At 43.0% G+C, this 16609-nt stretch overlaps 1 protein-coding gene across 1 annotated transcript; it reads left to right on the top strand.

Moving 5' to 3' along the window:
- The first annotated feature begins 5007 nt into the window (after positions 1-5007).
- Positions 5008-11827, top strand: LOC117840437 (uncharacterized). Its single transcript, XM_034720948.2, has 5 exons — positions 5008-5740; positions 6416-6784; positions 6866-9020; positions 9096-11204; positions 11296-11827. The coding sequence occupies exons 1-4, from the start codon at positions 5495-5497 to the stop codon at positions 11153-11155; spliced, it is 4830 nt and encodes a 1609-aa protein (XP_034576839.1). The 5' UTR covers positions 5008-5494; the 3' UTR covers positions 11156-11204; positions 11296-11827.
- The last annotated feature ends 4782 nt before the right edge of the window (positions 11828-16609 follow it).

Consider the following 16609-nt stretch of genomic DNA (forward strand, 5'->3'; position numbering starts at 1 on the left):
TAATCAAATAGACTTCCAATTTTGAAGGATGATATGTTGACTTGTTATACATGTTTTACAGGAAGGCTATGAATGTACAAGCAGAGCACGCAGACGCTATTAACAAGCTTATTGAGTTCTTCAAGGATTGTGAGGCTCAGAACGCGCAGTTTCGATGGGAACCCAAGTTGGACTCTGAAGGTGTTATACACAGCTTATTCTTGAGTCATGCAAGCATGCAAGGGGATTATGCATATTTTGGGGATGCAATGAGCTTTGACACAACTCATAAGACTAATATTTATGAGAAACCACTAGTGATGTTTGTTGGATCTAACCACCATCTACAGAACACATTGTTTGGATGCGCACTGCTGGGAGATGAAACAGCTGAAACTTTTGAGTGGGTGTTCAAAGCATTCAAAAATGCATGGGAGGAAATAGAACAAGGTGTATCCTCACAGGTAATATGTTCATTATGGATATTCAGGATAAAATTATTTGATACTTGAGCATGTACAACATTTTAGAGCAAGTAAAGAACTAACATTGATGAATTTGCATCTTGTGGTAGACCAAGACCAGGCAATGGGTGTGGCTATTGCCAAAAAGTTCTCAGGGGTTGTTCATAAGATTTGCAGATGGCATGTGGTGAACAAGCACATGCCACAACTGACCAACCTGTTTGGGATGTATGCGAAGATAAATTTTAAGGATAAATTTTATTCTATGCTAAACCACCCCCTCACGTCAATGGAGTTTGAGGCTACTTGGTCGGAACTACTGGATGAGTTTGACCTACATAAGGATAGCACTTTAGATAGCCTTTACCGCCAGCGAGAATTGTATGTAGCGGCATATTTCAAAGACCAATATTGTGGCAGGATGGCATCAACACAGCGAAGCGAGAGCTCAAATTTTGTGATGAAGAGTTGTTTTGTTGACAAGCATACAACTTTGCATAGGTTCGCTAAAAAAACGCTTGACTTCATGCATTCAAGGAAGATGAAGGAGTCTGAAGAGACGTACCATGGAACGGTAATGTAACCAGCTTGTCAATTACTTATTTATGGAGTGTGTGATTAAATATCAATTTATTAACTAACTGTTGTGCTTGTACTGTGACAGAGCAAGAGGCTCACAAGAAGCATGTGGCCATTTGAAACCATGTTTCAAGGATTTATACTAGAAATGTGTTCAATGACTTTGAAAAGAAGATGATCGATTGCACAATATTTAATATAGAAGACGATCCAATAGAGGGAGAAAATTGCTATTTCGTAACTCACACAAATAGGTCCTCAAAAATATCTTGGGGGCAGCACCAGTTCAAAGTCCATGCAAACAAAGAAAATGGCGACTTTCATTGCGAGTGCAAGGAGTGGCAGCATACAGGTACATGATAAAATATTTCAATATTCATAATGTACATCCCAATTTCATATTTACAGTTCATATACTCTCTCTGTTATTTAGGTTTGTTCTATGTGCACTTGTTGAGAGCCTTCGTGAGGATCCAGCTAAAAAAAATACCAGAACATTGCATTCTCCGTAGATACACAAAATATGCACAACAGGAGTTGGGATTCGACAGGAATGTCAAGCTCCTAGTTGGGGCTGATGGAATCATGCAGTTGTACAGAATCAAGGATCTAACGACACTAGCCATGGCTGCAGTCAAGTCTGGGAGCATGTCGTCCGCTGCACACCTTAGATCAAGAGAGGTGTTGGCAAACCTTGACAAAGACAACAAAGAAATACCCCCAGACATCGGCCTAAGATCAAGAAGCGGGTGCCAAGAAGCACCTGGAGAGGTAATAATCTAAAAGTTGCATCAAGTCTAGGTTGCATGGCAAGGCACTTAGCCACATACATCTCGGTTTGATTTTGCAGGAGTTATCAGTATGTAGCAAAAGTAATGATGCCTCTGGTGAGAACGCAAATGATCAACAATTGGCGAAAAAGGTAACTCAAGTGGTATTGTATCAGATAATAGGTGTAGGCGAGTTAACACAGTAGGAAAGATGATTTTCACAATATCAATGGCGCAATGTGAAGCAGGAAATGGCACAAGCAAACGTGGATGGAAATGAAGCCAAAGAGAGGATAAAGAGGAAACTGGTTCTTGTAGCAGATCTGGTATGATTTATAATGCATGTAGTATAAATACCGGAAAAGACACAAGTTAGCTTGAAGATCAACCAGAAATAGAAAAAGTATGTGATTATTGTATTTCAGGATGCTTTTGGCGGAGACGCTGTGCGCAACGTGGTAGTGCGAACCAACCAAACAGACATGACAACTGAAGATGGAATAAGTGTTTTGATTACATTTCCGTACTCAAAGTGTTTATGTTCGTTACTAGTTGTAAAGAGACATAAAAACCTTATAAACACTTTTTGGTGGTTTAGATATGGCAAAAGTAGACGTTCCAAATTTGCCAAACCAGATTTCTAATTTTGGGTGCCATATGACTCTAACGGCTAACTAATTTGGCAAACCAAAGGATCTAGTTTTTACTAATCTAATGGCTAGTTTGTGTGGAGCTAAGTATTTATACTCCTCATCCACTCCTTTGGCTCATTGCTATTGCTATTGCTGCTGCCTGAGAGAAAGCATAGTTGAGCTCTCATCAACCCCTATTTGTGAGGTTGAGTGATCCCTGTGGGATCTAGTGAGTTGGATGTGAGATAGAAGTTTATGAGCATTAGAGAGCACTCAAACTCTTGAGCACTATTGAGCTTTGTCAAGTTAATTTCCAAGTTAAGTATTTGTTACTTTTGGAGGCCAAGCCTCCTAGACAGTTAAACAGCCCCAATGAGTTCCCAAGCTTGTGATGAGCCTCAGGAAGTTTTTGCACGTCTTGCTTTGCCTTCGCAAGGGAAGAAGCTAAGTAGTGAATTGAGGAAAGCGGTTGAAACTAATCCGACTCAAAGAAGGAAGTTGAAAGAGACTCATATCCTTAATTAGAGCTTCTCAGCGGAGACGTAGGCTTCATAGTGGTGAATCTAAACTTCGGGAAGAAAAACTTTATCTCTCCCTACCAACTTGCTTGCACTGTTGTGCTTGTCCATATTATTATGAATTTGGTTGATCGACTAAGGTTTTGTGAGTGTAGAGACTTGGTCAACCTACTAAGAAATACTTCCGGATCTTACTCTTCAAATTTGATTTGGAGTAAAACTCGTTTGTGGGGTTATTCATTTTGGTTGCCTCTGGTCAGCTCAAACCGGAGCTTCCAGTTTTGCAAAATAATGCAGGGTATATTTAATCCGCTATGTTCAGTTCATTTCAGGTTAGGCCTATTCAACACCCCTCCCCCCTTAGGAGACATATCGGTCCTTTCAATTGGTATAGAGCTTGATCTCATTATCAAGCTCAACCGTCGTGAGAAAATGCATCAACAGATGAGTATGTTTGACCCGATCCTCTCATGTTTGATGGCTCTAACTATCAACCATGGAGTTATATTTTTCCAAGTATTTTAAATCTTGTTGTTATCTTGTTTAGTCAATTATGGATGTAAGCATGCTTTTTGTAGTATTGATTGGTATCCCACTAAGTAATAAGTCGAAGGCTGCACATAATAGGTGCACATGCTGTTATTTCCCTTAACAACTGCGAAAGTACCCAAGTAGAAAAAAATCCGAGTAGTGAAGCTTTGCTCCATGAAAAAGACGAACTCAAGTCACCTAATACACATGCTTAGAGCATTTCCATCAGTTTTCCAATAAATATTTCATAATAACTAGTTAATAGGGACCGTTATTGAGAGAGTTGCTTTTGCAGTTTTCCAATAATCTCATCCCAATCCAACTACCTTATTGGGAGAGTCACAACTCCTCCTTTATTTAGGAAGAGTTAGGGTGAATTATTAGGTTATCTGGTTGTCCCAATAATTATTGGGAAAAGGGAAAAGTAAGAAGTTGGATTGGGGAAAGGGAGACTGTTAGAGATGCTCTTAGGAAAAGAGTCATGAGTGGGGGCTATGACTAGTCGGGCAAGAGTGACGCAAGAAATCTACTACTCCAGAAAATTAAGATCAATAAGAGTGAAACATGTATTTGCAAGAATTACAGAGCACTTAGATTTTCTACCGAGTGAATGTTGTTTTACGCCGGATACTACTCATCCTACGTGTATGTAATGCAGGGTCTAGAACAAGACACGCTTATGATTCAGATGGAAGTAATGCTAAAGCGTCTACAATACACCACAATTATCCTAATTATAGTAGTTATACCTTAATTTTATAAAGCATGTGATACCTATTTAATCGCCAAAATTGACAAAATTAATCGTGAATATAGTCTAGATATATTTTTGGTGTTCACATTTGACATTGGTTTGGGAAGGTCGATGCCGTATCATACTCACGGAAAACGTATGCACCAAGAATTCATTAAACAACACATCATATTCGAATAACTAATCATCCTATGTGTATAATAGTTTTAAGCACATGTCATTTTTGCTCTAAACACCAAAGGTCAATTCAAATATGTAGTTTTGATTTGATTGACGTTCACCTTTTTGCTACTGCCAAGGTCAATGTCAAATGTATCGTGCCTGGTTGAGTGACCTTCTTTTTTCCACGCTATGCCCGAATTTCATTACTAATAAAAGCAACGAAATTATCACATCATCTGAGTGCCGGGTTGAGCGACCTACAATGCCATTATTCACACACTATTGTCTTTAATCATCTTTTATTCCTTTTTTTTAAAGAAAGACACCCAAAAAGGTTCATCTTTGAGACTTTGATATTTATCAAAGAAAATAAAAAGCAATATAAAAGAAGGACAACTTACGCACAAATCGACCTCAAAAAATTACACAGGGGTCCTTTTCTTTGTTTGTCTTTTTGCTCCCGAGTGAAACAGGCGTCGTTTTCTTTTGATTTCATGCGCTCGCTCTCATGGGGTCGGGTGGCGGTCAAATGCATGTGGCCCATGGGCTTTAGTGGAGTTGGGCTGAGCCCGTTATTGTAACCGGATAAATACTTCTGGCTGCTGATTTGCGACCATAGACGAAGAAATAGACAAATCCTTACAACTTTATCTCTCGTGTTCTTCCTCCTCCCTCCTTCCCCGAGCCCCTAAATTCTGCTCCAATTTCTGTGATTGACCTCTAATTCCCTGCTGAGTTCCCCGAATCGGGTTAGGATTTTTGCACCCCTCCTCCACCGCACCCTCAGATCGATACCAAACCCCTCCTCAGTCCTCACCCTGCCCACTCCGCTGACCCCAACCCCTAAAATCCCTCAATCCCCAACCGAGCCCGCCCGCGGCCGGAGCCCGTCGATTCCATTCGGATTAGAGCTCCCGCCGCTGAGGCGATTAGCCTGAATCGGCTGATTCGATGCGAATTTGCGTGTTCCGGGTGCGCGAAGAGCAGAGGCCCGCGGATCTAGGGTTGCTCCAGGCGATCTGGTGATGGTGGTGCGCCGCGGCGCCGGAGCTCGGCGAGGAGGAGGGATCGGCAGCGGCAGCGTGGAAGATGCAGCGAGCCGGCTATGCATGGGTGGCGCGGCGGTGAGGGGTGCGACGGCAGGAGGCGGCGTCTCGTTCGGCTCATGTGGCCAGCCGCACGCGTAGAGGCAGAAGCTCCATCGCCACCGGCACAAGGACCAGCTACTTCTCCTTCCCGTTCATCTGTTCTCCCCCCTCGGACGACTTCTTATCCGCCAGCAGCGGCGGCGGCACGGGAGCAAGGGTGCGTCGATTCTCCCCGTCCAGGGTCACCTGGCTCCTTTATAAAGGTGCGTCTTTGTTGGGAATCGCTTTGGAATTTGCTCGCTAACCTGGATGAGATTTAGTGGATTTGAGCATGCTATTTTTGTCAAATCGTTATTATCTGTCACTGCTTGGACTATATCTGCTATATGAAGTACAACTAGACTAGATTTCACTGTAGCTGGGAAATTGGAGACAGTAGAGTGAGATGTATCAGGAAAATTGTTTTGAGTAACTGATGTGTCGGTTGCGGTTGTAACATGCTAGTATGTATATATTTAAATGGAGTTCACTATGTATCATTGGTTTCAGTCTGTGGCCATCTTACCCTCTGCTCGACAATTTTGGCACGTGACATCATTCCCTGTTAGTTTGAGGAGTGGTACAGCTTATTTTTTTTAAAAAAAATCAATGGATTGTGAAAATACGCGTGTAAGGTGTAAAACATTACTTAGTTTCGTATTGATTAAGTGATGCCATTACTTGCGGCAAATAGTGTAAGCCATACCTTGCCTGTGCTGGTCTTCATTGAAATTGCTCGCTTTACTATTGTTTGTTCATTCATTGTTTGATTGCAAATGTAAACCACACAGGAAGGTTGCAATATTAAACTTCTACTCAAACTAACAAGAGCACATAACTAACATGAAAGGATGTTTTGCGCTCCTTCAGAAAATAATAAGTTACTTTTTAATTTTCAGGACGGGCGTGAGATTCAAGTTGGTGATTGTGCTCTTTTTCGGGCTGTTGATGTTCCTCCATTCATCGGATTGATACGTTGGATTGAGAAAAAAGAAGAAGGCTATCCCAAACTACGCGTTAGTTGGCTTTATAGACCTGCCGACATCAAGCTTAACAAGGGCATTCAACTCAACGCTGCACCAAACGAGATCTTCTACTCTTTCCACCAGGACGAGGCATCTGCTGTTTCCCTGCTGCATCCTTGCAAAGTTGCCTTTTTACGTAAAGGCGTTGAGCTCCCAGCTGGAATTTCTTCATTTGTATGTCGGCGCGTATATGATATTGACAACAAGTGTTTATGGTGGCTTACAGATCGGGATTATATTAATGTAGGTCCATTATTTCTTTCCTCTTTCCTCTATCTGTTATATATATTTATAGTGCTGTTTCATGTCTGTTTTCTCTACCAGGAACGGCAGGATGAAGTAAATCGCCTTCTATATAGAACAAGGCTAGAAATGCATGCTGCGGTGCAGTCAGGTGGACGGTCTCCAAAGCGTCTAAATGGTCCGTCAGCATCCCAACAACTGAAGGCTGCTCCGGATGGTACACAGAATTGTGGTTTATCTAAAGGAAAGAAGAGAGAGAGAGGTGAGCAAGGAATTGATCCAGATAAGCGGGATCAAGATCGTCTGCTTGTCGATGACAGTGAGCCTGGAAGCAAGTTGGACGATATGAAGTCTGAAATAGAAAAATTTGAAAAAGGTGGACTTCCAAATGCAGAAGCAGTTGAAAAGCTTGTGCATCTTATGCAACTTGATCAGACTGAACAGAGGATAGACCTAGCTGGTCGGATTATGCTTGCTGATGTTATTGCAGCTACAGAGAGCACTGATTATCTTGGCAGATTTGTGCAATCAAGAGGCCTTCCTGTGTTGGATAGTTGGCTTCAGGAGGCTCATAAAGGGAAGTCTGGTGATGGGAGTAAAGGAGATAAGCCTATTGATGACCTTCTCTTGTCCCTGCTTCGTGCACTAGCTAAATTGCCTATTAATCTCAGTGCACTGCAAAGTTGTAGCATTGGAAAATCTGTCAATCATCTGCGCGGCCATAAAAATCTGGAGATTCAGAAGAAAGCTAAGTGTCTTGTTGAGAACTGGAAGAAGCGTGTTGATGCTGAAATGAAGTCAAATGATGCCAAAGCTTTAATATCTGGTCAATCTGCTTCCTGGCCAGGAAAAGCAGGGTTCCAAGAAATTTCAAATGCTGGAAACAAGCGAGGTGGCTCAAGTGAGCATAGCCCGAAAAATCCAGCATCAACTGTTTCATCACCAAAGGTTTTGACTGATAAACCTGGGGGCACAGATGCTGTTATGAAGTTGAATCATGTAGTTTCTGTCTCTTCAAAAGGACAACATATGCAACCAGGAAATGTTGCTGCCAATTCGAAGGAGCAGCCCTGCAAATCAATTGGCGGTTCTGAACTGCCTACTGTGAAAGAGGAGAAAAGCAGTAGCTCAAGCCAATCACCGAACAATAGCCAGTCATGCTCTAGTGAGCCATCCAAGGATGCTAGAAGTTCAACTGCCGCTTCTGGTGGTGCTACTAAAACTTCTGGAAGTTCTTCACGGGGCCATCGAAGAGCAAATAATGGTCTTGTTTCAGGAAATCTGAAGGAAGCTTCTGTGGGAAGATCTGCCTCCCTTGATCGACCTTTGCTACCAGATAAATCATCTCAAACTGGAACAGCTTCTGAAAAAGGAGTTGACATACTGGCTGATCATGGAAATAATCATAGATTGATTGTTCGGTTTCCAAATCCTGGGCGTAGTCCTGCTAGAAGCACGAGTGGAGGATCTTTCGAGGATCCATCTGTTACTGGGGGTACAGCTTCATCTCCTGTGGTTGCAGATAGACATGAGCAAACTGATCGCAGAGTGAAAATGAAGACTGAAATTTCTCGACCTCATTTAGCTTCTGATGCTAATACGGAGTCTTGGCAGAGCAATGGTATTAAAGGAGCTGCAGGTTCTGAGGAAGGTGATAAATCACCATGTGCTATATTGGATGATGACAACAGCAGGACAGCTGAGGATTCTGGAAAGGACACACATGCATCACGGGTTGCATGTTTGTCATATATGAACGAAAAAGGTGTCTGTTCAAGTGAAACCAGGGTGGGAAACTCATTCAGCCCAATGAATGCTCTGATTGAAATTAAGTATTCTGAAGCTAGTCATTCCTTGCAACCTGGGGATGACACAGCTATGAATCTTCTTGCTAGTGTTGCAGGAGAAATATCTAAATCTGAATTGGTTTCCCCATCTTCTTCCCCCGGAAGTTCATCTGCAAAGAAATTGGTCTGTGAGGGTGACAATACTGGAAAGTGTAAAGCAGAAACTGATGTTGGGCCTGTACAGGATCCAGGGCCGACAGATGCTAAGAAAGCTGTTGTGGGGAAGGAAGAGAAAAATGATGCTTTGGTTGCAAAGGAGGAACAACGCCAAACTGTGCCATCTCCTGAGATAGCGGATTCTAAAGCGGTTGGACCTCCAGCCAAAGTTGAAATCCATGAAGGGTGTGCTAACAAATGTAACTCTCAGCCTGCTTCAGTCGATTCCAAAGGTGAACATGATCTTAACTTGTGCGATTCAATTAATACTAAAGTTGCCAATATGTCTAATATGGATTCATCTGCAGGTGAAAATCTGGATGCTTGTACTGTCCCTGTGAAAGTTGAAGATAGTTGTGCAGACAAGGATGGCGCTGTTGAATCTGCATTGGGCAGCCAGTCTAGCTTGATTATTTCCAATAGAAATTCAAGATCGATCCTTGCTGGCAAATCTTCACTGTCTGCTGCTGATAAACAAGACCAGGGTTTGTTAAAGTCAACTAATCACAAGCAATTTCTGGGTGTATCGGACCACCCAGGAGTCTTTGATAGACGTGACAGTATCACTGGCAAGGCTGCAGAGGTGAAAAAAACTGATGACATTGGAGATATTAGCACAGTGCAGAAAGAGAACAAAACGAAGGAACAACCTTCTTCCGATTTGGCTGATGTTCCCAAACTAGCTGTAGCAGCAGCAGCCCTGCTTGGTGTGGCAAATGTCATTACGGAGAAGAAAGAATCAAAAGACAGTTCCAGTGAATCCAATAATCATGTAAAATCTGAAGGTGTCAATTCTCAGCAAAGCGAGCATGGTGCAAAGCAGTGTTCAAAAAAATATGATGATGCTGTGAGTGTTAAAGAGGATGGAAAAGAAGACCTTGTCTCATCAGATGAGGATTCTTCTCTGGCCCCTCACACCAAGTCTGGTGCTGCCAAGCTTGACTTCGACTTGAATGAAGGGATACCTGGAGATGATGGGAATCTGTCTGAGCCAACTATCTCACCTATTATGTGCTCCTCGGCAATCCATGTACCTAGTATTTCGCCATTCACTCCTCCTGTTACAAGTGGTCTGCAGCCAGCTCCAATAACAGTAGCTGCTCCAGTTAAAAGACCATTTGTTCCTCCTGAAAATCTTCTAAGAGCGAAGCCGGAGATTGGGTGGAAAGGTTCGGCAGCTACTAGTGCATTTCGTCCTGCTGAACCAAGAATGATTATGGAGGTGCCACGTGACATTTCAGGATCTGGTGCTTCAGAGAGCCAGTCTCGCCCCACACTTGGCTTTGATTTAAATGTTGCTGATGACCAAGCTCTCGAGGACGATGTCCCACAGAGTTCTGCACAGACAACTTGTTCTGAATCTGGAAATAATAGAAGTCGTGATGGCTCTTCACGAAGTGCTGGCATTGAGCTTGATTTGAACAGAGCTGATGAAGTTGCTGAGAATGGCCAATTTGCACCAAATACTTCCCACAGAGTTGAAGTGTCTCTGTTACCGGCAAGACCTTTACCTGAAGTTTTTTCTAATACTGGCACGAGTAGCTCCAGGGACTTTGATCTCAATAATGGACCAGGCATTGATGAAGCTGGCACAGAACCTGCACCAAAGAACCCACCAGCTAAAAATACAAGCAGTATACAATTCTTACCACAAGTTCCTGGTGTTAGGATGAATAACGCTACCATGAGTAATATATCACCATGGTTTGCCTCTGCCAACCCTTGCGGTCCTGTAGCTATACAGTCATTTTTGCCTGCTAGAGGAGAACAACCTTACCCGATTGAGATGACACCTGGAACTCAGAGGATTGTTGCACCAACAGCTGATGGTGGCCAATTTGGAGGCGATCCCAGCAGGGCTCCTGTTATTTCAACATCACCAACGGTGGTTTTTCACCCACCTGGATATCCATATGCAGGATTCCCTTTTCCTCCCAGTGTTCACCTTCAAACGCCAGGATTTTCAATTGGGTCAACAACATTTCCCAACTCTGTTCCATCAGGAGTGCCGTATTTTCCTGCCATTTCTCCATCGCTTGTTGGGCCAACAGGTGCATTAGCTGCACAGCACTCAAGGCAGTATGCAATAAATCTTGCTGAAGGTAGCAGCAGCAGTGGACGCGACAGTACTCGTAAATGGGACAGTCAGGTCCTAGATCTTAATTCTGGCCCTGGAAGTATAGATATAGAAGGGAAGGATGAACGGCTTCCTTTACCTGCCAGGCAAAATTTGATCACACCCCCACATGCCTTTGCAGAGGAGCAAGCAAGAATTTACCAAATGTCAGGTGTAGGAACAAAAAGAAAGGAACCTGATGGCAGTTGGGACACAGAAAGATCTACATACAAGCAATTATCATGGCAATGAGGACTCTGGAGGAGATCACTTTACACTGACTTATGTCACGTGTGTGGATGTACGTGCTTTTTTTCGGACTTTAGAAGACCTGTTTTGATTTCTTACTCACTTTCTTTTGTGATATTTAAGGAATGTGCTTTTATTTGCAGAGGTAGCTGGACGTATAACAGGTGGTGTATTCTTCCCTTGCTGGACTATACTCCCATGGATTCATCCCAACGATGATGATGATGCAGGATTGTGTGAGGAAACAAACACTCTGCTGTAATTGTTGTAAATGTTCATCACATTTCATGCTCTCATTGAAACAATTTTCCTCGACTTGAGCAGTTGCTTTGCTAGATTTTTCTTTAGCTGTTAGGCTTTTGGTTCTAATTTACTCAGGAGGGTGTGGCTTTGGAGGTGGAATCTTTGTGACCCTGAGCCCAGCCCAGCCTCTTCAAAGATCTGGGAGCCACTGTAATTAGCCCGCTCTGTTTGTTCTTGATAAAAGTCTTGAGAGCACATTCATCAGCTTTACATAACAATTTAGATGTGACCTGGCTTTAGCTGACATTTCAACACTATGGAGCGACAAGTAGCATATCGCTGCGCCGTCATGTATCTTGTGTTGCGCTGCAGCTGTATGTATAAGAATTCAAACAGATCAGCAAGTTATAATATGTCACCGTTTCCTTGTTATCAGGTTTATAAACATCTGGTTTACATCCACTTTTTCTTCTGTGATCCCCAGAGGCCCTGTTTCAATTTGGCTTCATGATGAATTTTCGGCTGCCTGTCTTAATGCCTTTGGCTGGCTTTGCTGTCCTCATCTAATGCCCTCGTTTGTTTTTTAGATGTTGGAAATTCTATTATCTAGTGGCATCAGCTATTGTACTGCAAGTTCTGGGTACTGCAGCCCGGGTGGTGGAGAATTGGAGAGGCAGGAGATACCCGCAGGCGGTTCTCGCAGACAGCAGGCTAAGCTGCAGGGCAATCCAAGTAGAAGGCGTACTACGCTTGTTAACTAAGTAAGTAGGGCACGCTAATTAGTACTCTCAAGACTTTTTGATGGCCTGCGTCTTCCCTGCAACATCACGCGCAGGGGCAGAGCTAGGCTTGATTAACGCTTAGGGCCACTCAGTGGAGTTGATGGACTAGCTGGATTGGGCCTTCATTGCTACAGTTATCTACAGTGTAGAGAACAACGCCTAGGCCATGGCCATACTGACCCTAGGCGTTCCTCCGTCGCTGACCACGTGGTTGGGAGCTAGCGCGTGGTTATGAGCGGTCAGGCGTACCGCCCAGTGAAAATGTTAATTTGACAGTGTTTCCATGCATATTCTTATACTAACATGTCACTTAGCATCTGAAATAACCCCATATTCGCATATGTGTTGTGTTTTGAACCATATTGCAAAATCTACAGGAAATACGACATAAATGAAGAGTTTTTCTACAAGTTGGATTTAGACCCGAACTTTAGACATTGGAAGGCCCAAATGCGAACATTGAACTACAGACCTGCAGGAGGAGCTGAATTTGTACGGGCCATATCTTCCTTATCCGAACTCCGATTGGAGCGAATTTACATGGAAAATTGTATGCCTCAAAAAAATCTACAACTTTAGTATGAAGTGCTTGGGCATCGGAGGCCTGTAGGGCTGAGCTGATCGGCCCAAAGAGGCCCAAGCCGATAGGCATGGCCTTTTTCTGGATCGGTTCAGGGTGCCCTTCGCCCCACGGCACCTCTGAACTATAAATATCCCCGTTTTCCGTCGGCAAGCAAAATCCATCCACCGGAACTCGACAAAACCTAGGGCATTCACAGAGGGAGCTGGCAGCCGCCGCAAGTCTTTGGAGTTGTTTAGGAGATGGCTTAGGCCAAATCCTAGCCGCCATAGCCTCCCAACGCGGTTGTGCCATGGTGGAGTTCAAGAGAGCTAGTAGTAGATTATCGATGGTATGCACTCGGAGGTGATGATCTAATACATCTATTATGTGAGCAATGTTCTTCATGTCATTCGATCTGTTAGTCACTCAATGCCTCCTTTTATGCTTTCTATCTATCATGAATATGCTTGTTCCTTAGTCTAATGCTATAGTTTAGGCTACATAACATGCTTTATGTGATCATGGTGATTAGATCTAGTATGTCGATCCTTCATGATAGCTAGACATGTTCATCTGTTCGTGCCCTTAAACTGCCTGCGCCGATAGGGGGGATCATGACGAGGTCTGCTTCCATGTAGGGTGGGGGTTGTCGGGAGGTTGACCGGAGGTAGTAGTTTAAATATTACTTTGGATGAGATGCATGATGTGCTTGTTCATTGGCTAGAACTACAACTAGAAGATAATAGACTCTTGCTACCCTTAGTGGTGTTATATCATATATATTTGTGGATGTGATCTACACTTATTCATGCTTTCGATCTTTACAACAAGTTTGCCTTTATATGCAATCGATGCTTCATAATAGGATTGCTCCGTTAGATTAGATGGGAAACCCTAGTCAGTTCGCTGTCGATCCACGAATTGATAAACCTTGGATGAATACTCTAAGGGAAAAGCTAAGATGATCCGTGCGCTTGCGGTTCACAAATTGGTGCGCTAATTGCTGTCAGCAAGCTTTTCTGGCGCCGTTGCCGGGGATCGACAACTCGAACCCTGGGGCAATCTATCTAATTTTTTGGACTAACCCTAATTTTTCTATTGCACATATCATTTTTTTCTAGTTTGCGTCCTTGAAAGCAGGTAAATACTAGACACTAGATGATGGGCATCATCAAGTTCAGATTCACTCCAATACGATTATAACAACATAAGGTTCAGCTTTTTAGCAGTAGATGCTAACTTTGTTAGTGGCGAAGCATCTGCTATCGAGTCTACACTAATGAAGACAATACAAATGATGATAAACAAGGTATGCCACTGTGTAAATTATTTTTAAAGCTAATGTTTCTTGGAGAATTGTTTGTTCAAGTAACAGGTGTTAGGGATGATTGGAGGGCCTCTTTGCACAGAAGATGATGATTTGGAGTTGATCAAGACTGGAGGCAACAAGATCAGAAGCACCATGACACTACCAATCTTCTCCAGTGGGATGCTCAATTGCTTCTAATTGAGTGATGCAACCAAGGAAGGAAACTGCTAAGATCCTCATCACAAAGCGCAGGAGCCTCCTCTGATCCCGGCACCTTGGCTAAAGCAAGAATTATGCAGAAGACGCATCATTGCCACCATGCTACTCAATGGCACATAAATGGTGATCACCTTGAAGCCAAAGGGTGCGTGACATAATGCCCCAAAGACCACAAGATCAAGATCATCATCATCTCCCGATCAATTCACAAGAAGCTGTTGTTGTCATCAAGATTTTTGCGTGACCTCCGAAGAAAACACACAGAATCAAGAAGCCCCATGAAGTCTACGTTCCAAGATCCCCATGAAGTTTACGTTCCAACGAATCAAGAAGCAAGGCAATCAGAGATTCCTACAAGAAGTTATGGCTAAATCATCAAACGTCGCGCGTCCTGAAATCAGTTATGGACAGTACGCAGTGCTAAAATAAAACGGGCATCACTCTCTCATTTGAACTCCATTTTAGATGAATGGCCACTCGTTGGAAAGATAATTTCATCAACTTTTCATTAGAGCTATATTTTGGTATATGTTCTGTTTTAGACGTAGGGGGAAATCCACAATGAAGAGGTAGTAGCAAGGTGATGAGAACATGACGGAGGAGATGAAGATGACAACAATGAAGAGGAGCTTGGGCAATACTTTCACCAAGCGTACATGATCAAATTCAAAAGCTTAGAACAAAATAAAAATCTTCGAAGCATTGACACATGAACACACAAGCAGGCAACACGCAACACATGGAGATGTTAGAAGCGACCATGACGAATTACAAATGATGACATCAAGCTACATGGACACTTTGGATTCTCACACAAAGGACCATGGCTTCGCATGAACATCAGCAAGGTTAGGAGTCTAGCTATATGACTGTAACTAAAGCACTTTGCAGGAGGCAACCCATTTTTTTATTTTTTATTTACATTAAGATGACGGTCTATATTGTGCTCTTCAATTGAAACCATCAAGTAACATTGCACCATTGCTCTAACAAATTTTGCAACATGTTGTATGCTTTAAATAATATTGAGGGAGCACTTTGTTATTTTATCTTGAAAAACTTATAGACCCTTTTTGTATATTATTACTGTTTAGAGTCTTTTCCTTTATTTCTTTTGTGGGGACCGCCCCTCAGGCGTCCACACTTAAGCAATACAATGCCATGCCCTAGATCAGCATCTGGCATCAGCGTTATTCAGAATGATTATCAAAGTAAGAAGAGAAAATAGAGGGAGTTATGATGGTGTCATCATCACCTTTAGGGAAAATCAAGCAGCAATCAATATGCATCGAAAAGATGAAAGTTGGCTACTTAGAAAACCTGGCAAACAAGCAAGATTGAATACTTTTGCTAGAAGTACTTAGCAAGTATTTTAACATAGAAAAATTAATGGCATGTAAGGTAAATTGAGGAAAGGCGGCGGTTTTATGCAGAAAGTTATTTATATGCAAGGTGTAACACTGTTTGGGCTTTTAAAAGGAAGTTATGATAATGATGATGTTGTTTTGGCCCTGGAGGAGGGAAACAAAGCCTCCCCTGCCAGTTCCCATATTTTAGAGGCAGCGATCGTTAGGATCCTACTTATTTTAGAAGTACGGGCGTCTACCCTATATCCTTTATCTCTACTATTACTAAGAAGGGTGTGACTAATCAAAGAGAGCTTCGACCATGTGAGTTCATGACCAAGAACCTTGGCTATTTGAATAGATTGTTTAACTTTGCAGAGCTCATACACTTTACCCATACAATCAGGTAGCCCATTCCAAGGCATTTGACGGTACTACCCTACGAGACCCATACCCGCCGGTGTCCATCTCTGGACGACATCCTCTAGCTCCATCCATAGAAAACACTGGAGCTTAAGCAGGGGCCATTCAACGTCCACTCAGGGACAACCCAGGGAAAAGACACATCATAACATGATATTAAACAGATCCTCCAGACCTCAACCAATGACCCATGCTGACCAGACCTGGGACTATGCAAAGGTCCTACTTCAGTCTATCCATTGCGCACCGTGGCCCCTTGGGATGGTGTAACGCCCGTAAAATACACCCAGTTAAATCACCCGTTAAAAATACTTTCCAAAATTTTTCCGACCGCCGAGCTCCGTCAAATCCTTTCCCTTCCGTCGGACCCGCCGTCCTGGCCCCGGCCCGTCAACTCTCCATTTCCAGCTCCCCGTAATTTTTGCCGCGTACCCATCAAGTCCATCACCGCGCACAGTCAAATCCCGCATTTTCCGCCATCTTTTTTCCCTCCCTTTCCTCCTCTTTCTCTTCCTTCTTCCTTTTTCTTCCTCTTTCTTTCCCTTCTCCTTTTTCCTTCTCTTTCTTCCTCCC

Source organism: Setaria viridis, chromosome 9 (assembly GCF_005286985.2).
Source record: "Setaria viridis chromosome 9, Setaria_viridis_v4.0, whole genome shotgun sequence".
Taxonomy (NCBI): Eukaryota; Viridiplantae; Streptophyta; class Magnoliopsida; order Poales; family Poaceae; genus Setaria; species Setaria viridis.